This window comes from Artemia sp. Qi Xiang Cuo, chromosome 2 (genome assembly GCF_049724085.1).
Source record: "Artemia sp. Qi Xiang Cuo chromosome 2, ASM4972408v1, whole genome shotgun sequence".
NCBI classification, from domain to species: Eukaryota; Metazoa; Arthropoda; class Branchiopoda; order Anostraca; family Artemiidae; genus Artemia; species Artemia sp. Qi Xiang Cuo.
The window spans coordinates 84,133,128-84,158,900 of NC_142795.1; the positions used below are offsets into that span (position 1 = coordinate 84,133,128).

At 34.2% G+C, this 25,773-nt stretch overlaps 1 protein-coding gene across 1 annotated transcript in view; it reads right to left on the reverse strand.

The window, feature by feature from the left end:
• LOC148955715 (kinesin-like protein KIF23) overlaps positions 1 to 25,773 on the reverse strand; it is an 89,177-nt gene that overhangs the window by 35,755 nt on the left and 27,649 nt on the right. Inside the window, exons 7-12 of the mRNA XM_089107893.1 lie at positions 24,541 to 24,734; positions 19,994 to 20,195; positions 15,608 to 15,743; positions 13,390 to 13,589; positions 9,426 to 9,539; positions 4,377 to 4,575 (exon numbers count right to left, since the gene is read on the reverse strand). Of these exons, the coding sequence (XP_088964019.1) occupies positions 4,377 to 4,575; positions 9,426 to 9,539; positions 13,390 to 13,589; positions 15,608 to 15,743; positions 19,994 to 20,195; positions 24,541 to 24,734 (1,045 nt within the window). The remainder of the gene's footprint in view (positions 1 to 4,376; positions 4,576 to 9,425; positions 9,540 to 13,389; positions 13,590 to 15,607; positions 15,744 to 19,993; positions 20,196 to 24,540; positions 24,735 to 25,773) is intronic.

The following is a 25,773-nucleotide window of genomic DNA, read 5'->3' on the forward strand; positions in this document are numbered from 1 at the left end:
ATAACTATACTAGAGTCAGGCGAAAGGATCAAAAGGGACAAAAAGAGGTCATAAAACTTAAAAAAAAAGCAAGCAAGTAACTCGTGATGAATAAAGCAGAGTGCCATGAAAAAAGAGCATGCACAACTATACTAGCGTCAGGCGAAAGGATCAGAAGGGAGCAGAAGAGGCCACAATACTTAAAATAAAAGCAAGCAAGTAACTCGTGATGAGTAAAGCGGAATGCCTTGAAAAAAGAGCATGCACAGCTATACTAGCGTCAGGCGAAAGGATCAGAAGGGACCAGAAGAGGCCACAATACTTAAAATAAAAGCAAGCAAGTAACTCGTGATGAGTAAAGCAGAATGCCTTGAAAAAAGAGCATGCATAGCTATACTAGTGTCAGGCGAAAGAATCAAAAGTGAAAAAAAGAGGTCATAATACTTAAAATAAAAGCAAGCAAGTAACTCGTGATGAGTAAAGCAGAGTGTCTTGAAAAAAGAGCATGCACAACTATACTAGAGTCAGGCGAAAGGATCAAAAGGGACCAGAAGAGGCCATAATACTTAAAATAAAAGCAAGCAAGTAACTCGTGATGAGTTAAGCAGAGTGCCTTGAAAAAAGAGCATGCATAACTATACTAGAGTCAGGCGAAAGGATCAGAAGGGACCAGAAGAGGCCATAATACTTAAAATAAAAACAAGCAAGTAACTCGTGAGGAGTAAATCAGAATGACCTGAAAAAAGAGCATGCACAGCTATGCTAGCGTCAGGCGAATTGGTTCCATGTCTTTGGTCCAGGGCTAAAACCCTAGCTAGTCACTGGGAAATTTTGAGTTCAACTCCAATGGCAGCAGTGACTTGGTATATCAAATCATCGTTCAGTAGGATGGCTTCAAATAATACAATTAATTACATACTGGACGATAGGTCAGAGGTAATGCTCTAGCGTCGCCTATAGTAAAGAGTCAAAAGGCTTCAATTTATTATTTATTTATCAATTTTTGTCCCACAGCCACTTCTTATGGAAAGAGTGATTGTAGATAAACGTAAACAACAGGTAAACAAGGTAAGCTACTGGTAAGTTACAAGGTAAGTTACTGTTAAGGTAAGTACACTGTGTTTACACTTGTAAACATATTAACTGGCCTGATATATCTGTCAGACCAGTTCAGACGGATTGGGTTTATGCTGAACGTTGATAAGTGCGATTATATTTCGTTTAATTCGAGTGCGAGTCTCCCTCTTAACTGTGGTTTTTCCTATATTCCTATGTCTCTTCTTTTCGGTGGCTTGGTCTTCACATTACCAATAATCTCAGAACACTTCGGACTCTGACAGTTTCTAATTTTAGAAAAAAATTCAGATTGGACATTCAAACATTGTTGCAAACAGAGGGAGGTACAATAAAAAGGGCTTGGGAAATTATATTCTTCATTTTGTGATTATTCTATTCTTTTTTTATCTGGGTTTCTTCTAATTCTGAAGCCTAAAGATCTCAAATCTCTGAGGACTTATTACTTTAAATAATAAGTCTTACTGCTGCACCCTAATTTACGTCGTTTTATATAAATAATTGTTAGGTGTGCAAGTTTGCTTTTTTGTTTTTGATGTACTCCACTTCTTTTTGTTCATAGTGGGTAATAAATAAAGTATTATTATTATTTATATATGTTACTGTGAATGTCCAAAATCTGTTTAATGTCGACATTCACCGGTGAATGTCCATAATTGCTTTTTCTCTTTTGCAAATTAGCTTTTTCAGTCTTATACAAGCTTTGAGGGTAAAAGTTAAAGCTGGGTTATGGTAGGTTAGTTTGGATTAGGGTACACTAGGTTATAAATATCAGAAATGGGTTAAAAAAAGAACCTAACCTGTCACCATCAAACCTTGCATAAAACTGAAAAAGTTGACTAGCAACGATGATTAAATCCAAGGAGAAAAAAAAAAATGTATTTCGGACATTCACCGGTGAATGTCGACATTCACCGATTTCGGAAATTCACGGCAACATACACATATAAAAAATCAAACAGTTCGTGGTAACGAACTGTAAGTAAGGAGCGACCCGGCTCAATAGTAACAGAAACACTAAAAAAATTGAATTTTGATACCAATAGATACATCAAAAGAATCAGATTTTAATGCCGATTTCAAATATATAAGTTTCATCAAGTTTAGTTCTACTCATCTCAGGTGACGCGCCTGAGAAAATTTGACTGATTTTCGAAAAAAGGGGGAAACACCTCCTAAAAGTTATAGAACCTTAATGAAATCCACACCATCAGATTCAGCGTATCAGAGAACCCTAATATAGAGGTTTCACGCTCCTATTTGCAAAAATGTGGAATTTTGTATTTTTCGCCAGAAGAAAGATCACGGATGCGTATTTTTTTTTCCCAGGGTTGATCATATCGACCCAGAGGTCCTAGAATATCGTGGGAGGGCCCATTCGAAATTCAGCGTAAGAGCGAGGTATTGACTAGAGGGTGTACCCCCTAAATTAAATATTAAAAATATATGAATATAGAAGTTCGTTACGTAAGTTAATTCGTAAGTTACGTATATTTGTTACTAAGCAAAATGTTCGCAAATAAAATTAAGCAGATTTCGAGGAAGCCATTTAGCCAAATAAACGTAAAATTAATATTAAAGTTTCTTCTTGTTTATTAATCTGAGGTGAGCAAAAATCAAAAACCTTATTAGTCCAGAAAGGTACAGAAATTAGATAAAAATAAAACAAGTTTTTTAACTGAAAGTAAGGAGCGACAATAAAACTAAAAACAAATAGATAGTATTCAGAACATGAAAGGCACTAGCCCCCCCTCAGCCGCCCACTCTTGACGCTAAATTTTTTTATTGTTTAAAAACAATAGAGTTGTGAGAAAGAGTCAAACTGTAGCGTAAAGCGCGAGACGTTGAGGAGGGGACAGCCCCTTACATATACGGAAGAAATTGTGTTCGTTTTAAGTTTTAATGTCACTCCTTACTTTCAATTAAAAAAACTTGTTTTTTTTTATTTAATTACAGTTTGGTACGACCTTTAAAACTAAAAATTTTTAAAACAGTCCCAGAATCGTCACTACAACGAAGTTCAACGAGAGTCCCGGTTGAATAAAAAAACTACATTTTTTGTTTAACTAGATATATAAAAAAGATTTTTATGATATATTCTGTTTTCAATAATGTACAGAATACCCACTGGGCTTTAGAGCTTGTACGGTTAGGGGAGAGGAAAGTGGCAGTAGCCAAACTTCTCTTAATTTTTGTTCGTTTAAAGTTCAACGTGAGTATACAATTTAATTTTTGCTCGTTTTAAGCTCAAGTTGAGAACTCAATTTTAATTTTGCTCGTTTTAAGTTCAACGTGAGTACTCAATTTTAATTTTGCTCGTTTTAAGTTCAACGTGAGCCCTCACTTTAATTCTTGCTCTTTTTAAATTCATTGTGACCACTCTTTTTAATTTTTGGTCGTTACTACCTTTGGTAGTAATTTCTGGTCGTGTTAATTTTTGCGTTTGTTTTCCTTTTAATTTTTAATAGTTTTTGGCTTTAATTTTTCTTATATATAAGTACCTGTTTACTTTATTGTTTATTTTATTGTTTATATTAACCTCTGTTCGTTTTTGTTTCAATTATTCCTTGATAGTATGTTCTGATTGTTTTATGTTTAAATGATTATAGGACTTTATTTGTGTTTGTATTAAGAGAGAATAGATCTTTAGTTTTCTGTGATAAACGTTTTTTTAAAAGTTTTTTTTCAAAGTTAATTTCTGTTCGTTTTTGATTTCCAAAGTTTTATTATCGGAAAAGTAGTATAAAAATGATACAAAATGCAGAAAAAAAAATGTTTTTTTAAAAAAATATAATCTTGAATTGTTCAGATTTCCAGGAATTAATGCCATAATATATTAAATATTCAATTTATATACATCAGATCTTTCTAGCCATCTTAATGGGGGAGGGGAGAATAGGTGCTTCTTATATAATTTTTATTATGGTCTCAAATAAGTTTTTTTTCAGCCTGCATTTTATTTTCAATATGCGAGTCGGAGAAATATTTGTTTGTATTTTAAAGGAAGTTAAAGGCAAAAGCCCTACCAATTCCCCGCTGGATACGACTAGCATTTCCGGACTACATTCCAGACTAGCATTTTGAAGTTCCAGCCCTAACTGATTTCCAGACAGACAAACAAGCAACAGTGAATCAGCTACAGTAATTTCTAGATGAGAATCGAAGGATAGGGATTCCTCCCAAAGCTTCGTCTAATTCCCTTCAAAGAAATTACAGGGATCTAAACCAAAACACATGCTTGCTCTTGGCGTCACACCCTAAACGGAACGGGACTATCCATTAACTCCTATGACACTTCTTCCAAATATTGCGGTCTTACTTACTTCTAGACATTATGTTTGCGCTCACCTGTGCTCTAGTGTCAATACGGTGCTGAAGATGACTTTCCAAGTTTGTGAGCATTTCTTGTATGTCTGCATTTCGAGATAATTCGTGGGGCGGGAAAGTACCGAGACTGAAGACGACACTCTGGTCAAAATTTGCACGATCTTCACGTTTAATTTTATCTATTTCTTCCTGAAACTAAATAAAAGTAAGGCCATTCAATAATTTTTCAGAAATATAGAGGATACATCATCTTCGAATAAAAAAATGAAAAAAGAAAATATTAAGAAACACGCGGATAAAACCGTAATAAATATGAGAATTTTCAGCCGGTGACTGAGAAATGCGCGAACAAAACATATTTTGACAAGGTACTTCGTCCTAGAGTACTCAAAAACATAAAAGAAAGACTAAAATCGAAGCAAACAATAAAAATAAAGACAAAAAAAATTAAAGAAGTTATCTTATAAGAACGAAAGTAAAGAGGTGACTGAATTTCAAAATATGAAAAAAACAAGACTATCTGAAAGTTAGATTTCGGATGAACCAAACTAACTAATACATTATTTAACGTTAAACAATGTTTTTTTTAAAGTTATCGATTTATCAAAAACTTATGTAGTATATCATAAATATATATGAAAAATATCATTAACATAATGAAATATAAAATGTAACTACAAAATGATAAAATATATATACATAATATAATAAATATGCATTTATATAAGACATACATGATTCGTAAAAAGACAAACAAAAAAAACGTCTGTTTAAATCCAGACCTTTTGGCTTCCCTGAAAAGTTCTTTTTTATCATTTATTTTTGAAACTCAGTTTGTTTCATCGCAAAGAGGATTAATGGTCTGGGTTTTCTAAAGAGTAGACATGGGTTTCCGAAACTATAGCTAATTTTCAGGTTAAATTACTAAAATCTTTGGACCATCTAATGTTTCTAGCATATTACGACATTAGCGTACATATTTAATGGATTACCGGGTTGTTTGTTTTGTTTTTCTTGGAGCTTAAAATCATTTCTGAAGGAAAAGGAAACTTTGGGTTACAGCAAAAAAATTTCTGTAACTATTATTTTAAAGTTTGATGATTATTAATTATTATTCATTTTAAATTCTGTTAAGGTTTTATTTATTAATTTATTTATACATAATTTGTTATTTATACATTAATTTATTATATATTTATTATATACATAGTGATTTGCATTCATTTAAAGATTGGATTAATATGATTTTTTGGTCGCTCTGTTTTAGTATGGCTCAACTTTTTTTTTGAAAAACAACATTTTTTTTTATTAATTTATTTTATTCAGTATTTTTATAATAATTCAAATATTTATTGGATTTTTTGAAAAAGATTTTACCCTTATTCATTGTTGTTCAAACATAAAATATATTTACTCTAACTAGACAATTCCACCCATTGGTCCCTTACGTAATTGTAAATGGTTCCATTCAATGGTCCCTTTTTTGTAATTCTATTTTTTTTTTGTAACTTAATGGTCCGTTTTTCGTAATTTTAATGGGTAAAGCAATATTTCAATAGATATGTGATATATTCAAAAAAAATCTGACACCATCTAACAGTTTCAAAGTCTAGGTGTTACAACCGTTATATTATAAAACTGGTTTTTTATAAAATCTTTCTGTCTTTTTTCCTGTTTTTTAGAGAGAGAATTCATTTATAAAAAAAAAAGCCTTATGGCTTGTGCGGTCATTCTCGAAACAACAAAACAAACCACCCATCAATGGATTCCTCGAAAAAAAAGAAAGAAAGAAAAAGGAAAAAAATCACCACTTGTGACCATGTACTTTACTAATCTAATGTAACATGTATACTATTGAACTAATCTATACTATTTTAGCAATATCGTATCCAGGGGTGGGGTACCCAGTTTGAACCCCCCCCCCCAAAAAAAAAAACAACTACCGAGTCGAAAATTAGTCTAAAAAATACCTGTAAAGACTATATATGCTCCCACACTAAATTTTAGTATAGATTATTTCAGTATAGACTATACTGATCTATAAAGTATAGACTATACAAATCTATACAGTGTAGATTATGTGTAACTAATCTATACTATTTCCCTACTCTATCTATAAAAAAAAATCATAAATACCAATACATTGGTTCCTAAGCAACCTGCGAATATTTCAACCTCTTAGGAATGTATCTTCTTTCTATCAATTTTATTTTGAATTCATGAAGTAACTTTTAGCGCAAGTTCAGGGCACAATTACGAACTGCATTGAGCTTTCACTTATTTCCCACGGTTCATGACAGTTATTGAAAATTAAATAATAAAAAAAAAAAAAATTTCAACTGAAAGAAGGAGCAACATTGAAACTTAAAGCGAACAGAAATTATTCTGTATATGAGGTGGCTTATTTTCTCCTCGATACCGTGCTTTTAACGCTAAAATATTTAAGAACCTTTGAAAAAGCCTCAATATTCTAATTAAACGGCCATTGTGTTTCAGGAGTCAATCTTAAAGAACTGGGACAAAAAGTTGATCTTAGCGTAAGAGCAAGGTATTGAGGAGGGGGCAACACCGTCACATACGGAATAATTTTTTTTTTCGTTTTTTTCAATGTTGCTCCCTACTTTCAGTTGAAAAAACTTGTTTTTAAAAAATTTAATTTTTGATCGTTTTTCAAAAGTTTCAATGCGGAAATTTCTTGCGGACAATTCCGCCTCAAAAATTCTTCTTAGAATGCTGTCATTTAAAAAAACTTTGATTTCTGATCATTTTTCAAAACATGACGGATATCCCACTCCGTGGAACATTTTTTCCTGAGATCCCGCAACCCCAGTGGAAAGTTGCTCCCGCGGAAAATGGAGTGCTAGTTGACCTTCAATCTTTTTGGTTACTTAAAATGGGAGCTATAACTTTCAATTTGAGAACAAACGAGCCCTCTCTAAATCAACTGGGATCTCTTATTAAATGTGATCACCCCTGAAAAAAAAAACAAAAAAAACAAAGACTCATCCATGATATTTATTTTTACAAAATTCCATATTTTTCTATATAGGAGCTGGAAACCTCTACAGAAGGGTTCACTAATATACTGAATCTGTGGGTATGATTTTCATTAAGGTCACTTGACGTTTTGCCCCCCCCCTCCTTTTAAAAAATTGGGTCAATTTTCTCAGGCCCGTAACTTTTGATGGGCAACGCTAAAATTAATGAACTTTATATATTTTGAATCAGCATAAAGATTTGATTCTTTTAATGTATCTATTGTTATCCGAACTCTTTTTTCTGAGTCTCGGTTACTATTGAGCCGTGTCACTCTTCACTTACAGTTTGTTACCACCAAACTGTTTGATGTTTGCCCCTCTACGTTTTTTTTTTTTTAATTACGCCAATGTTCTTCCACTGAGTATATAAGTGGTTTCCAAACTTTGAGGCACGACTCCGTTGGGAGCCACTGTGTCGCCATAAGGTGGCAATTCCGCACCACGGTGTTCGAATTTATTATCCCATACAACAATTCTGCAAATTTGTTAGAATTCTCAATTCTCGAAATTATTCAAAAAAAGATTTCAGCTTTTAAAAAGAAGCTACAGCTACAGAAAGTGAAAATAAATGAAGATTATATCAATGATTGTTTCCCCTTATTGAACCAGTTTGTAAGCTCCAATCGAATTAATTTGTCTTGCAACATGAAATCTAATTTTTAAAATCTTCAGTGATAGTAATTCAATAATGTTATTCATTAATCGATGATTTGTGATTAGTTTGTTTTTAGACCTACTTAACCACATTAAAGTACGCTTCAACTGAGTGTCAAACCCTTTTTGAATGCATTTTCACCACGACAAACTGTTGCAGCCAAAACCATGGTGGCTGTCAAGGGCCATTGTGGATGTTACCAAAATATTTGAAATTAGACATATTATATTATCCCGTTGGAAAATAAAATCCATTCAATTTTTTGGCAGCTAAATCAAAAATTATTTTAAAAAGGTAGTTTTTCTAATTTTTTCCCAAGATCAGTATTTTTGAAAATAATCTGATGTATAAACGGAGCCGTGGAAAAATCTTATTTTTGGGGGGAGTCATTTCCCTAAAAAGCTTGAAAACCTCTGCTCTATCCCATAACTAATCGAGAATTTGAGAAAATAAATATATAAGGAATCAGGTATTTTTGGAGACCACAGTGTCTATCCATGAAATACAAATAACAGTTCAATGTGGACAAATTCTTTTATTTGACAGTAAAAAAAACGAAAAATTTCTGGATATTTCGGTCACATATACGGTGGCCGTCACCAGCAAATAAACTAGCTTATATGCTGATGATGGTTACTGTATAGGCTGTGGTCAAAATATCCAGAGATTTTTTTTTTTTTGTTGTCTCAATGTCAAATAAAAGGATTTGTCCTTATTCGACCGTTACTTGTATGACATAAGGAGTCAATGGATAATATAGATCCCTTGCATGATTCTGCTTCTGCTTTCCAGGAATATATAGATCAGAAATTAGGATCTTTCGGAGGAATTCGAGGAAATCTAGTAATTTACGGGGACAGTGGGCGCAATTGTTGGAGGTAACCCTGCCTGTGTTATAAACTGGCTTTATAAAAAACTAAAATATCTAATATATTTTTCTTTATCTTTTTTATCCATCTCTGGCCTTAAGTGGTAACATTTTGAGGATAGTGGAAGCACTGGTTGGAGGCAACTCTGTCTTTTTCCGTTTGACCCTTGATAAATCAGATTTTTCTTTCGAAACACTTTGACCTTCATGAGAAATTGGCTTCTTGAGAATTAAAAATGAGTATTCAATTAACCGGAAAAAAAAAAATTTAAAACGTATTTTATTTTCCTTGCGATAATATAATATTGAAAAATATCAACTTTCCCGAAAAGGAAATCGGATTTTCGGAATCTTTTGGAAAATGAACGTCGACGAGAATTAACGATTTTTTTCTCGTTTTCTTATCGAACAAGAAAATGTATAAAGTGTAAACAAATGAGAAAATGAATATATAGTGAATCAATGGAAAACATATACTACTTACATGATTTTGTTTTCGTCTTCCGGGAATATAGGGTTCAGGACGAGGTGGAGGCAAAGGCTTTGGCTCAATGGGAATTGATACTTCACGAGCCATTTCAGCAAAACGAAAAACAAGCTGAAATAAATGTAAGTCACATTAAAAAAAAGTTACCATAGGCTATGCACTCCACTCCTCAAAGAAGGTGTTCTACACCCATTCATTCTTAGCTGAGAATGTAACAATAACATGGTATGTAGTGCATTTTGGTTTGGTAGAATTGTACAATCGTGCAAAATTTAGAATAAAGACCAAGACTGGATAAAATGAAATCTAATTGTTTGGATTGGTTAACAAACCATAAACACATAACACATGGGTTCATAAACACATAAAAAAAAACATATATCCTAAACAAATGCAAAGATGGGTAATGCAATTCTCAGTAAAACAGATATTGATAGACATTTGGAGAGACTTTTGCAGTTTCTTGAAGAAGGAGGGGGCACATTAAAAAAAAAAACGTGGATAAAATGAAAAAAAAGCCAAAAACAAATGGCACCTAGCAGCTTAAGAGGGTGCAACTTCCCTTTGAAGAAATACTTATATTTAGGAATCGACTGATCGTTAATACCGAATTTTAACGGATGAAAAGACTTATGAGACTTTATTATTTCACAAAATATACATCAAAAATCACCCTTGACTTATAAAAAAAAAAAAAAAAATAAAATAATCCTCGGTCATCTGTGGCAAATGCCGCATCGAGGAAGCCTCGGTAGACATCTAAAATGATGACTGTGGGTAGGATATTCTCCCACTGGGGCTGTAGTGACACATGTACACAATGAAATTCACGGTCGTACGTACGCCTGAACGTGTTTTTCGGTTTAGCTCTTCGTCGATACCCACGTGGGTGCCATTGCTGCAATTGCTGTGCATATGCCGAGCAGTGACGTCATAATAGTATTTTGACCTTTGGCACATTTGACGTTTCTTTTCATATTTCATGTCTCAATCTTAGAAACATGTCTCATTCATAGAAACGCATCGCACACTTAAATAGACGACGGTTGAACACAGCACCAGCATTGCAGAGAGAGTATGCAAGATTTGACGCCATTCAACAAGAAGAACAAGTTGAACAAAACCTCGAGAGGTAAAACGCTGAAGATCCAGCACTAAGGGTGCGTGTAAAATTAAAAATACAAAACAACAGACATCGAAAAAACGACAAAAAACGACGAAGACATGACACAGGATGCGTGCTTCTTTCTTATTTATTTTATATTTAAACGGTTTTGATTACAAAAACCAATGATGGGTTGCTTGAGAGCTTAAAACTTACGCCTGGTAGGTCCCTGGGTTAAGCGGCTCTTAAAGGCCAAATAAAATTTAGGCTGGGGGCACGGGCCCCTCAAAAATAGAGGAAAAAGTCTTTTGCTCTATTTGATTTGAAACATGTATCCGTTAGTCCTAGGGCCAAGAGAGCCCTAATTTTGGGTTGGAGACAGGATTTCCTAAAATATACCCTCTACACCTTCACAACATCCTAAAATGGCAGCCTTTATATTCAAAATGGCAACTCATTTGAAATGTACAATTTTTCAATTTTTTATTAAAAATTAAACAGAATTATCAAGAAATTATGCATGAAATATGTAAGAGGTTGAAAGATGTGCCTGAGATTGGTCCGTGTCGATCTATATCGTTCAAATACTTGTAACTGTTGACTGAGGGATTTTTTTCAAAAATATATATCGTTCCTCATACAGAATCCAGAGAGTCAACTTTATGTACAAGTTGCTACTGGAATTTCGGAGGCTCCCCATCACCCACTTAATGTTTTTTTTTTTTTCAAAGTTGGAATCTCAGACCTAGACACAAAACAAAATAGAAAATTAGCAGAAAATTCTTTGATTTTTTAATTTTTTCAAAATTATAGATTGTTTATTTAACATCAACCTCCGATACACTGTTTCTGATTTTGGAAAAACAAAACTGAAAAGAATTACCCAGTCAAAGAAATTCACAAAAAGCTACATCATACCTTACTATATCAATATCTGTTACACGTTGAAATCTTTATATGTTTACAAGCTGCATAAGTTGAAGTTTTGAAACTTAATGACCTTCAGCCCTCAAACTTACAACCGTGAAGCTGGAACCTTTGACTCAATACCTTAATGAACAAGTCCACAAATAGTTAAACTGACAGTTTGATATTATTTATTTTCGTGACATATATTTGCAAGCTAAATACATTATTACAAGACCATATGTAGCAAAGGAAACGAAATAACATCACCAATTGACCCATTGTTAGGTCATAAAATTGTAAACCATTGTAAAAAAAACGAAATCTTTTTTCATAACCTGTGATCCCGCCTTTTGAACTGGCAAAAGTGAAATAAAAGAAAATGGTTAAAAAAGAGAAACAAATAATGAGGAATGACAGGCCACAGCAAATGGCTAACTATCGATTGGTAGTGTGCCATTGCTGACACAGATCTGACTTACCCACCACCGATATGGCTTACCGAAATTCATGGAAGTAATGATCCTTTATGAAAAAGGTAAGAAACTGTTCTGATTTACATCTCGAAACAAATTAGCATTAATGGTCGTGAATTACATGTCATTACCTTTATCCTAAAGGATAATTAACCATAAATAAAGAAATAAGACCTTTAAATGGCTATAATAAATAAAAAGGGTTATATGCTGCGTCTATGGTGATGAAATTTTCTTGTTTTTGCTTTTTTTTAAATTAAAATAATAGCAAATGCTAATTATCGGCCGTCCTAGCCGAGTGGATTGGTGCGCTGGATTTAGGATTCTTTGTTCGAGAGGGCGAGGGTTCGAATCCTAGTATATCCAATTATTTGGTTTGGGACGAGGGTCAGTGGCATGACTGTAAACCCAGCCAGACCTAGCTCTAAATGGGTACCTGAAGAAATCTGGAGTAAACAGGAAGGGTGTGCAAAAGCACAAGATAGTTGGTCCCCAACCCCCCATTGCACTTCCTGGCTGAAGGGGCGAGAAATGGATATCAGCATCGCCGGTAGGGACTGTAAAAGTCCAATGCCGTATTATTTACCTTTTTTTTTTAAAGAAATGGAACAACATTGGCTTAAAATAAAACTGAAATAAAAGGTACAAAAACACAGGACATGAACATCGAGGGAGGGGGGGAGTGCCAGCGGAGGGAGAAACAGCCAAGAAAATATGATGACTAGGAAAAAAGCCGTAATGAATGAAAACTTAGAGGCAATCCATACATTAGGTGCAAACCTGCAGTGGCACAGTGGGATTAATATCTGCTTCGAAAGACAAGACCCAGAATTCAATTTCAAATACTGCATGGCCTAGAGTTGCACGGAGGTTGTGTATTAGTATTTCTAAATAACCAAACAGAAAGAGAAAAAAAAAAAGAAAATTGGGTGGACCAATAAACGCATTCAAAGCAAGCATCAGACCGGAAAGAAGAAGAAGAGGGAGAAGAACACAGGAAAAAAGCAGAAGAACATTAGATGCATCAGACCGGGAAGAAAAAGAAAAGGGAGAAGAAAAAATGACTAAAAGGAGGAGAACATTAGATGCATCAGACCGGGAAGAACAAGAAAAGTAATAAGAACAAAGGAAGAAAAGGAGAAGAACATTAGATGCATCAGACCGTAAAGAAGAAGAAGCGGGAGAAGAACACTGGAATACCACGAGAACGTCAGATTCATCAGACCGTGAAGAAGCAGAAAAGGGAGAAGAACAAAGGAAGAAAAGAAGAAGAACATTAGATGCATCAGACCGAGAAGAAGCAGAAAAGGGAGAAGAACAAAGGAGGAAAAGGAGAAGAACATCAGATGCATCAATAAATGAATTTAAAGCAAGCACCAGACCAGAAGAAGCAAGAAAAAGAAGAAGAATGTAGGAGAAGAATTTAAGATGCACCAATAAATACTCAAAGCAAGCATCAGACCTCAGAGCTTACCACAGTTTCGTCAAAATCTTCAGCTCTCGGGTTCACACATACAACCATCTTGATCTTCCCTTCACCTTCGAAATAGGACTTAAAAATGTGAGTGATTTTGGACTCCCTGTATGGCACAATCTTGTTGGCGCCACTCAGCTGATTCTCTCTAAGAACCTCAATGCAATTACGTAGCGTCATTAAAGTATTGTTTATATTACCTACAAATGATAAATTTCTTCTTAGATATCAACAATGTTGGTCTATTGAAGTTTATCTTTTTTTATGCAACAAATAAGCAAAAGAGGTTTAAAAAGAAAAAAGGGGGAAGAGGGTGGTAGTAGAAGAACGGTTCATACTAAACACGTTTGTAATACACGGCAAGAAAAGTGAGAAGAACTCAGCCAAAAATATGCCAAAACAATCTGGAAACAAAACGGCTTAAAAAGGTGCAGCTTTCCTTTGAAATTATAGTCATTTTGGGAGCAACAGATTTTCAATGTTTGAACTTTTGCGGACTAATTAGCTGTTCTTATTTATTTTCCCGGTTTGACTCGGAAACACCGACAAAAATACCATGTTGCCTTTAAAAAAAAACTACCTTAATAACGGTGGAAGTTTTTTTTTGTGTAGGAATTTTGGTCATTAGAATCCATAGAGATCGAAGTTGTGACATTATTCTGTTCCTAGATGCTGTGAAATAATGCCAGGGTACACTTTTGTTTTGGTAAGCACAAAGAGATTGGTCTTTTTCCTTTCCAACTTTTCTTCTTTAGAATTCCCACGTTTTATTAGCGTATAATCTTGATTTTAGTTACTGAAAGAGGAAAAGGCAACTCTTCAGTATTAAGGAGTGATAAGTCCAATAAAATTAATGATTGATAAGGACTTTCTACGCTAGCTTTCCATATCATAGCTCAATTTGATTTGACAGGGAAGGAAAGAACAAAAGTTAGCATATTCTTCTTTAGTAAACTAATGTTATCGTTATTGCCTTATAGAACATAGAAAGTGAGAACTGATACAGTGAGAAAGTGAGAATGATGAGTGAGATATAGTGAGAATGATGAGTGAGATATAGTGAGAATGATGAGTGAGAAAGTGAAAGTGAGAAAATACAATGACAGTTTCTGAATAAAAAGGTCTTAAGAAGAGTGTAGCCGAAAGGTATGAATGAACCAAAGTTGAATAAAAGTCTGAATTTGAAAGTCAATTAACAAAGCCATTTAAGTAATTTTGAAAGGAATTTGAAAGTCATTTTTAAAGTCAGCAAGGAAAGTCAGCATTCTGATGCTCTTGGTATAGCTACTTCGAATAAAGGCAGTTTGAATTACAGTTTACCACATTTCCTCAAACGGATATCATTACAAAGTGCAAGCACTGAAGATCTTGAATATTTTCAATTCTGTGTAAGTAGTTTTGACATGTCATTTTTAGTCGCCCCAAAGGTAGAGGCCCTACATGTCCCAAACAACAGCCAGGTAAAAAAAAAAAAAAAAAAAAAAAAAAAAAACTACCAAAACATAACGAAATCTACAATATAATGCATCAGTACAATACAATTTAATGCAGGTCCAAAATATCGCTAAGTTCAAAGTGCGTTAAAGGATTTGGAATCCTTTGTCCGAAGGGCGGGGTTCGATTCCTAGTGTGGTTGGTATTTGATATGGGACGGGGGTCAGTGATGTGAATATGTAAGCTCAGCGAGAGTCAACCCAGCTCTAAATAGGTACCTGGAGAAATCTAGAGAAGGTAAGAAGGAAGGATTTGCAAAAGCACAGGACGGCTGGCCCCCAATTCCTCATTACACTTCCTGGATGAAGGGCCTTGAAACGGAGATCAGCACCGGCGTTTGGACTTTAAGAGGCTCTAGTGCCGTATCCTCTACCTTTACCTATCAGCTCCAAATTAAATTTAAATCTCGCCACCAGGCACTTCAATGATTTGTCCTATAATACGTAGGACTTGGGAACATCATCCATCGTTTCTGACATGAAATCGATTAAAATCTTGAAACTAAAAGAATACTTATAGCTACACACTTAGCTTGTCAATGGTGGATGGACAACAAATAAGACAGTGGTGGGTAAAGGGTAAGCGGTGGGTCGAGTCCGTTGATTTTTTAAATTCAAATCAACTTAGTGGAAGTGAATAAAAACTTGAGAGCCATGGCTAAATAGAGTAAAGCCAAGACCGATTGGATTCCACTACCTTAACATTTTAAGAAGAAAAAAGGTACCTGCTTCTTTCAATCGATCTCCCTTTGTGTTGGTGCGGCTCGTTCTTTCACATCCAGCTAAATCAACGAGTGATAGCTGGGAAACTGTCATCGTATTTTTATCAACAACTTCCGCAGCACTTCCGCTTAAGCTAGCCTGAAATGAAAGTAAGTAGGCACAAATTAAAGAAAGAAAAAAGACAGAAGCTGCGTTCTCTTAAATAGAAAAATAGGTTCCACAACAAGCACAAAAACATACGGAAATACATAAAGGAATTTAAATTTCTTCTCTGTTCCACATTTCAAAAATGATAAAAATGAACACTCCCATAGATTAACTTTAGATAAACCTTGCGAAGACAAAATTTGTTCAAATGATTTAGACGAATAAAAGCGCACTAGTTTTCTATATTATACCATGGTGTAATGCCTTGATATTTCATAAGTACCACATTCTGACAGCAATGTCTCATAATATATCTAGATGGAGAAAATTAAAAGAAGATTAATCACTGGTTGTGATTTTGAAGTGTGTTTCTGGCATATCAATTGTTACTAGCAATTTTCTGTAAGCTCATAGGAACAGAATTGTCAACTAACAAAAACGTCTTGCCATCACTGATTGGAGACACATACTATTTCCACAACCGTATTAATTTAGCCAAATGGCGCAGGTGCGCCATTGAAATGTGTCCAATCCAATTTAAGTACAGTAAAATAGTTCAAGCTAGTATAAAGTTCCATTTGCTAAAATAGCAATAAGAATTTATCGAGTGAAACATTTTGTAGTCCATTTGACACTGGTTCTGGAATGATAACCAAAATCTAGATTAAATAGGATTTAAAGTCTGGTTTTAATTTTTTTTATTCTAAGCATTTTCTAATTCAATTAATCATAAGAAAACGTGAATGAGAAATGTTCTCCAAAGCCCAAGTCCAGCCTAAAGGGTCTCTAACACCCAGAACGGGTCGTGAGGTGGATTAAGCAGCTTTCGCACTGCGTACGTAGTTTAATCTACTAAGGGGTTAAGTGACGTACAAAATTCTGCACTTAAACAAGTACTTTCAGACTAGGTTAACGTAAACATCCACGAAACTGTAATGGTTATAAACTGCTGCAATTTTGTAGATATAACAATCTAGTTGTAGCCAGTACAATGTTTAGTCATAAAATAGTAAGTTAATATGGTACCCAGATGATGGTAAGATGCCCGACCTTATTGAATGTGATATTGCAAACAGAAGACTGAAAGGATCGACGGAAGACACAAGGGTATATTGGAATGCTGTTATTGAAGTTAATAGTAATGATCAACATCCAGTAGCCTCTAGGGTTAATCTAAAACTGAAATTTAGGAAGGGTAACTACCTGCTGGGAAGTAGTGACACTGGCGGACTCCAGGGTAAGAATTTGAGAGAAACTTTCAAGGAACATTTGAATATTAAATAAGAGAGCCTAATATTTGACACTGTTATAGGTGGATGGAATACTTTTAGGAAAATAGTCTGTGAAGCAGCGGTTGGTATCTTAGGGAGGAAGTTGGAAACGCAGTCAGGAATATTAGTGAAAACGCTTTAATGTTTGGTATAAAAGAGGAGAGATTTGTACAAGTAGTATTTGAGTGATAGATCATACGAGACTAAGAGGAATGAGAGCATTAGAATATTAATTAAGGAGGTGCGAAGCGAAGATCATGAATAAAATTGCTGAAAAACCGAAAGATGTCAGGTGTTACAAATATCAAAGGGAATAGTCATCCAACCCCGAGCCATCACACACCCTTAGTCCTCAGTTTTACTGATTACGAAAAAGCGGTTGATGAAGCAACAGAAGAGCTTTAGTAAAAGTCCTATCCTTTTATGGTATACCAGATAAATACATTAAAGTGTTTAGTGTTATTTATAAGAAAATAATTAATGCGGTTAAGGTAGGATATGAGGTAAGTAGCTGGTTTCGTATTGAATCACGAGTTAATCAGGTTTGCGTTCTATACCCATTTTGTATGGGTCATTTTGATGGACTTTGTCCTAAGGAACACGCCAAAGGCTATGGGAGAGCATGGAATCAAATGGAAAGTAGAACTCTCCTAGACCTAAACTATGCTGATAATTTGAGTGTGTTAGATGGAATTTATTGCAACCTGAATGATTTTTAGAGGTTTTGAGGATTCAGGGTGCGAGAAAAGGTTTTAAAATTAATTAAGAAGACTAAGTCGCTTAGACCGAGAATAAATGAAGGTCAAGAAGTCACGTTGGATAACGAGAATATTTATTTAGGGGATAGCTTCACTTTACTGGGTAGTACGTATTATTAGTAACGATGGTGGATGAACTCAAGATTTAAAAGTGGAACAACCAAGGCCCAGGGTGTTTTTCACAATTGAAATTATTTCGAGGAAAAGGAAGATAAGTATGGGAGCTAAGACTAGAATATTTGAAGCTACAGTGATGACACTGGTCAACTGTGGTGCTGATCCGTAGGCACTAAGAAAGACAGTGGAAGATTTGTTAGATGTTTAGCAAAAGAACTGTTTACTGATTCTTTTGGGTAGCCGTTTGACTGACCGCATTTTGAACAGCCAGCTATACGAAAAATATGGTTCTGTCCCGCTTTCCAGGGCTATCATAAGAAAAATATTTAGATGGTAAGGACACAATCCATGAACAAGAAATGACAGATTACCAAGGATCATCCTTTCGGACAATCACCAAGGCCAAACTAAAAGCAGGTCGTCCTCGAATGGGATGGGAAAAAGTCGTAAGAAAGGATTTAAAGGAAATTGCGACTCTTTGAGAGGGTGTAAAGAACTATTCGAAACTTCGAATAGACTGGGATTGAGAAAGAGTGTAGCTGTGTTGGCCGCAGGCGGCTTGGTGCTGAAGCGAGTTGTTAGTAGTAGTAGTAGTAGCAGTAAAACCACCTCCCTTCTTCAGCATTATAAGAGACATTGTAATATCAACAATACAAAAAAATGTCAATGACGTCGACATAAGGTTAATATTTTGACATAAGATGTATTCTGGCCACTAAGAAAAGCCCCACAATATTGCCTATGGCATGTTTGCTTTGTCCTAATTATTATCAGCAATTACATGTTAAATCAGGGAAACAGAACCGTCAGCCAGAAAAAAAATATGACAAACAAGTCACAGTTTAGTATCAATTGGGTGGGTTTTTAAAATACAGTATCAAGAGGGGGCTACAAATTAAAAACATAGTATCGAAACAATAATAATACCTAGATATACAAACATAAATAACAAGGGTGCTGGAACGCACCCTGTATGTCATTTTGACATACAGGGTGACATACCCTGTCACCCTGACATACATTTTGACATATGTTATATAAGAAAATATGACAAACAAGTCACAGTTTAGTATCAATTGAGTGGGTTATTAAAATACAGTATCAACAGGGGGCTATAAATTAAAAACATAGTATCGAGACGATAATAATACCCAGATATAAAAACATAAATAACAAGGGTGCTGGAACGCACCCTGTATGTTATTTTGACATTCAGGGTGACATACCCTGTCACCCTGACATACATTTTGACATATGTTATATAAGAAAATATGACAAAAAAGTCACAGTTTAGTATCAATTGAGTGGGTTATTAAAATACAGTATCAATAGGGGGCTATAAATTAAAAACATAGTTACGAGACGATAATAATACCTAGACATAAAAACATAAATAACAAGGGTGCTGGAACGCACCCTCTATGTCATTTTTCTTTAAGTTCTTCGATTTTTTTTTTAAGATAACCGTGTAAGTTAATTTTGAAGCTTTACGATTGGTACGAAACATCAAGACCTTGAAGCTAGCCCTTTGCTATAGACACCAGAACCTTGAATCTTGGAGAAAATTAATTAGACTAGACAGACTCAGGAGGCTGATTCACACACAGTAAAACATTGTATCAGGACAAATTGTTCAAAATGTGACAAAACCACGAAAACCAATAATTAATTGATAGATTACTTTAGTTATTGAGCCAAACGAGTCGAACTTTGTTCCCCACGATATTGGATTTCTATAACACACCCTTTTTCGTGTCGCATTTCTTCTTTTAGTTCCCAATATTAGTAGCAACCCATTCAACTAGAAACACTAATCAGTAGCTTATAGTCTACATGGTAGCACACAATTAGTTAAGACCGATCGCTGTAAGACACTATCTTATGCCTTTATTTTTCAAAACTCTCAAAAAAAATTTCTGACTCGTCCTATGTGATGATCGCAACAACCCTGAAAAGGGCTTATTCAACCGTAAACTGATCATTCTAGCACCATTTTAAGGAAAAAATTCATCAGAGGGCAGCCAAGTTCCTAAGTCTATTTTTTCCTCCATGACCCAAGGTATAAAAATAATTTCCAAGACATAAGAAGAAGTACCTGGACTAAACGAATTGTAAACACAGAGTGAGAACGAGATGATTCGGCGTTTAACGTAGTTTGAGCAACCCGTCGCTTCTTTTGACCATGCTTGAAAGCTTCCAAAGCCTCATCTGCATTCCTCACCTCTAACTGGGTAGCATTGTGAACATACATTCGACGTGAACTATCTTCTCTGAGAACTTTGGTTTGAAAATGCGCTCTACAAAAAGACGACTCACCATTAAATTGGTTAAGGGCTTACCAATTTAAGCACCCATTAAGGGCTTACGATTGGTTAAGGCCACGATTAAATTATTGATTAATTGGTTAAGAGCTTACGAGTGGGCAAAAAAGAGGACTACCGAACACCGAAGTGGTTTAAAATCAAAATTGTCATAACATGCCCTCTCTACATAGCAACATCGTTCCCTCGCTCTTTAAAAAACATATCGGGCATTTCTGTCATTATACAAAGAAAGTCTTGAAAAAATGAAGAAAAGCTAAGAGAAAAACAAACAAACTGGCTAATGCATCTTTTCATCCTAATTATAACAGCTGAAAGAAAAAAAAATGCACAATATAGGGAAAGAAAGAGCTAGCATAAAAATTAGAGAAGTCAAAGATATGTGGGTAATGGCCTCTACTGGGGAGGCTTAGGAGCAAGGTTAAGCATAAAAAAAGAGAAAAAAAGGCTTACCTTGGGTTTGATTACGAAAAACGGAGAAAACAAATGTACGAAAACTCTTAATAAACATAAATAAAAATATACATATTAAATAAAACATAAATAAATACTAAGAATTGGCGAATAAAGACGATAAAGATAAAGACGAAAATCCAAAGCTTGAAAAAAAAACGAGAGTTAGTTGTGCCCATGCTCATAGGGCACTCGCGAGTGTACTTCGCCAGAATGCCGATAAAAATGAGTAGATTCATTTTTGTTCGCTAGACGTATCTAAAGCTTTTGACAGTATGGTACATAGTCAAGCTCTTTATTCAATTTTTGTAAATGGTGTCAACACTTCTATTATTTTTTTTTTTTGAGGTATTAGTATAGTAAAGCCTGTTTGCGGTTAAAGTTGAACGGGATTAATGCCTAGGAGAATCTTCGTGTTCAATGTGGAGTATGCCAAAGAGGTGTATTTTCCCCTAATGTTTTTTAGCGTTATATTCCTTGTGTGCTCTCTAAGACTGCTGATACTTGCAGTCTTAGGGACGCATGTACTGAGATTAGATGTGGGTATTCCAAGATTGTTGCAAACTGGTCGAAATACATGCATAAAGCCTTAGTATCATTGTATTCAATTTTCTTTCGACTTGCTATTTTGTACCTTTCAGGGCTTTACATATTGTTTAGGAAGAATGACCTATCTAAATTAAGGAAATGCTATTATCGGTATTGCAAATTCTTGTTGTATCTTCCGTTGTCATTTCGTAATCGCCGTATTATTAAAAAGTATAACGCACATGATATAATTAAAAAACTACGTGATTTACATATAAAACTGTCTGCAAATGCCTATGAAAAAATGTCTCCTCACCATGGTCTCATTCGTTTGTTTCGCTGAATTTTCTTTTTATTTGTCTATCTATGTACTTTAAGTGATGTGTGTGTTTATTTTTTCTTTCCTTTTTCTCTTTACTCCATTATTTTCACATTGTTTATGCAGTGGGTTATAAATAAATTATTATTATTATTATTATTAAAACTAAAGAACAAAAAACGGCTGAAATACTTCCTAAAAAAAGCTATTTGGCAAGCTTTTTGATGTTTTGTGCTCGTTGTCATAAATTTCCTCAATTTTCTCCTTTTTTGCTGCCCATTATGTCCCCATTTAGAAGACATGGGCTTATAATTCACTGAATCTTTTATCGAGATAATACAACTACCGCAATTTTTTCACATTCAAAAACAGCTTCCTAAAGTCAGTATTCTTACGTTAGTAAGACAACTCAAAGTTTTCGCTTGCCCCTGTGGTGAACTTGTAGGTCTAAACTTCAAATAAAAAAAATAAAATAAAACAATAATAATTTAACGGCATTAACTGTAAAACTTATTTAAAATTCACTGAATGTTTAAGTTAAAAAACAAAAACTCCTACTTTCAGAAACCATATATTCTATGTAACGGCGCATTAGTACATAAACATGTATACATTCAATATAAAACGAACGGCTATTACAAGCTATGTACAAAGCAATACTAGTGGTTGTTGTATAGTTACAAACCAGCCATTAGAAGGGCGTTCAGCAGATCTTTTAGCTGGGAGTGGTCTGAAAACCTTCTCGGGGAGAGGGTAGTTATGATTTTCAAAGTTGATTTCTCATACCAAATTATCGTGATTTTTCAAGGGGCCGGCGTACAATGCCGGCATTATCTCTGGGAATACATCCAGCTTTTTCACCTATCTGCGGACAAGCACACAACTGTGGTCCATTATTTTAAACTCAAAACATTTCTGTAGTCAAAGGACACATAACTCCTTTAGTATCCAACCCAGTATCCATATTTCACGATTATTCTGAAAATAATCGTTCAAATAAAGGTAGGTGAGGAGGTAATTATCTTTCCTATATTGATATCAAGTAAATAACGTATAATTTGACTATAATAGTGTAGTATTACTATACCGGCCTATAGCATACAATTAATGTTTACTTTGTGTTGGCTAAAACCCGGTATATTTTTTGTTTGTTAGCAGGAGAGTTACGTTGTTACTTTTTTTTTTTTTTTTTTTTTTACAAAATGCCACAATAAAACCTCCCACGGAAAAAAAAATCACACAAGACATCCCTATTCATATTCCGCCAATCTTGGGCCTTTTATAATCTTGTTCCTATCTTGTTCCTGTTGACTGCTTTACCTCCAGAAATGGAAAAAATCTTTGCCCTCTACATTATAGAAAAAAAAAATCCGTTAAAAAAAAAAAAAATCCATTATGGAAAAAAAAGTTTATCTTTTTTATTACTTGTGGAGGTGTTGCCCATGTTCTGCATATATTCGCTCGTTCTTACCTTTTTCATATTTTTTAATGCTACATCTAAATTAGTTTTTTATGTATTTTAACTATTTTTAACAGTTTTTTCTACCTTTTGACCTGTTTTGTTTGAAGTTTTTTTCTTTTGCCCCCCCCCCATTACAAATTCGGTCCTTCGGGGCTTTTGATAGAAGGCTTGTGAAAAAAACATCTTATTTAACCCACGTTTAGAGACAAATACAAAGCCACGAGGTAGTATGACCCTAACTAGGAAACATTGTAAAAAAAATAATAATAAAAAAAATGACAGTTTATTATTTAAAAATAAACTGTCCCATTAATTATTTAAAAATTGTCATTTGATTCCGTTTTGGCCCTAGCTATGCTAACAAAGTAACTTTAAAAAGATATTTGGCTCACTGGACTCTTGAATCCAATGGCAGATTTTCTAAGAGGTCAAAAATACTCTCTTTATAATTTCAACATACATAAGGAAGAAATAAGAAATTGATATAGAGCTATAGATCAAATGCAACAATAGATAGAAGAGAGACAATTGACTCACTTGGCTCTCGAGTTCCTTGGCCAATTTTCCAAGAGGTCAAAACAATCTTTATAAATTTCAAAATATATAACGAAGAAAAAAGAAAAGGATATAGAACTACCGATCAGATGCAAAACCACATAAAAGAAATACAATTGACTTACTCGGCTCTCGAGTCCTTTGGTTGATTCTCTAAGAGGTCAAACCAGTCTTGTTATAAGTTTTAACATACATAAGGAAGAATAAAGAAAATAATATAGAACTATCGATCAGATGTAACAAAATAAAGTTCGTGAACCCTTTCGTCCCTTTTTTTGTTAGTGCATTTAATCGTTCGTAACTTTTTTTTTTCACTACTTTAGTGACCAATGTTGAAAAAAAAAGTAGCGTTATTTAGTTGGGGCCTAGGCCAAAACTATGAAAGCTCTTTTTATTAAATAAATCTTTTCTATTCTAAGAGACAATTGACTAACTTGGCTTTCGAGTCCCTTGGTTGATTTTCTAAGAGGTCAAACCAGTCTTGTTATAAGTTTTAACATACATAAGGAAGAATAAAGAAAATAATATAGAACTATCGATCAAATGTAACAATAGATAGAAGAGAGACAATTGACTTACTTGGCTCTCGAGTCAGCTGGTTGATTTTCTAAGAGGTCAAAAATTCTCTTTTCAAATTCAACACACAGAAGGAAGAAATAAGAAAATGATATAGAGCTATCGATCAAATGCAACAATAGATAGAAGAGACAATTGACTTACTTGGCTCTCGAGTCAGCTGGTTGATTTTCTAAGAGGTCAAAAAATTCTCTTTTCAAATTCAACACACAGAAGGAAGAAATAAGAAAATGATATAGAGCTATCGATCAAATGCAACAATAGATAGAAGAGACAATTGACTTACTTGGCTCTCGAGTCAGCTGGTTGATTTTCTAAGAGGTCAAAAAATTCTCTTTTCAAATTCAACATACAGAAGGAAGAAATAAGAAAATGATATAGAGCTATCGATCAAATGCAACAATAGATAGAAGAGACAATTGACTTACTTGGCTCTCGAGTCCGCTGGTTGATTTTCTAAGAGATCAAAAACACTGTTTTTATAAACTTCGACGTACGTAACAAAAACGCCATACAAAGAATCTGAAACAACTCCACTCAAAATTGAAAGATGTTCAGTCCTAGGCTCATTGGATTCATAAGCATCTTGCCAAATGCAAAAAAAAAATGCGGTAATGATTTTCTGAAAGATTTATAACGATATATGACGATTATAACGATGTATTACTAACGATTGTAACGATATATAGCGAGAGATTATAGTTGTAACAATCAATAAATTATCCCCATAATATCCACATATAAATTAATATAATTAATATATAATTATATAATTAATACACATATAATTAATAAATTATCCACATTCAATAAATACAAATGAATGTGCATTGTCAGTTTAGTATACATATACTGATATTTAGCAATCAAAATCTTAATATTATTTGATTTATTAAAATTATAAAAGTAAAAGTATTTGTATTTTTTTCAGAAATCTGCAAATCATGTTTAGGCCTGCGGAAGACGAAGAGGTTTTGACAGCTGCCCATGCTAATTTTTGTATGTTTTCAGCTCGGGTCAATTGATCATGGTAATATATGTTCGCTGTGGGCTATACATATTTGTCGATGCTTAGTTGCGACATCTCCACTTTTGTTAGATTGTTTGATTTCTTTTCTGCTGATTTTTGGTTTAATGGAACTCTTTACCTTTCTTTGAAAAATTTATTTTGTGGAAAAAATTTTTTTGAATTCATTTCTGTTCGTTTTAGATTGACCTAGTCTTTTCATAGAAAAAGAAAATAATTTTTTAAATCTCTTCGTTTTTTTTAAGATTTGCCTGCTATTTGTATGCTGGAGAAAAAATTTCAGCAATTTTTAACAATATACACCCTCTTAAAAATCTGGACACAAATAGAAGTGTTTAATTTAGTTTCATACCTCGTCTTGTTGACCTGAAATGGAAAACTTGATACCATTCGCAAAAAATTTGTTGACTTTCTTTGATTGCGTAAAAAAACTTACGCTTTTTTGATTCGGTTACATTTTAAGAGCAGAAGCAGCCCCAAAAGTTTGAAAATAAGACCCTCAGTCGTTCTTGGAATATTGCTGAGATACCTTATTGGGAATTAGCATTAACACAGAGCATTTTGATTTAATCTTATGGCAACATTTAGTTTTTAAACATAAAGTCAGATGGGAGGGTGGGCGTTGGAGGGGGTT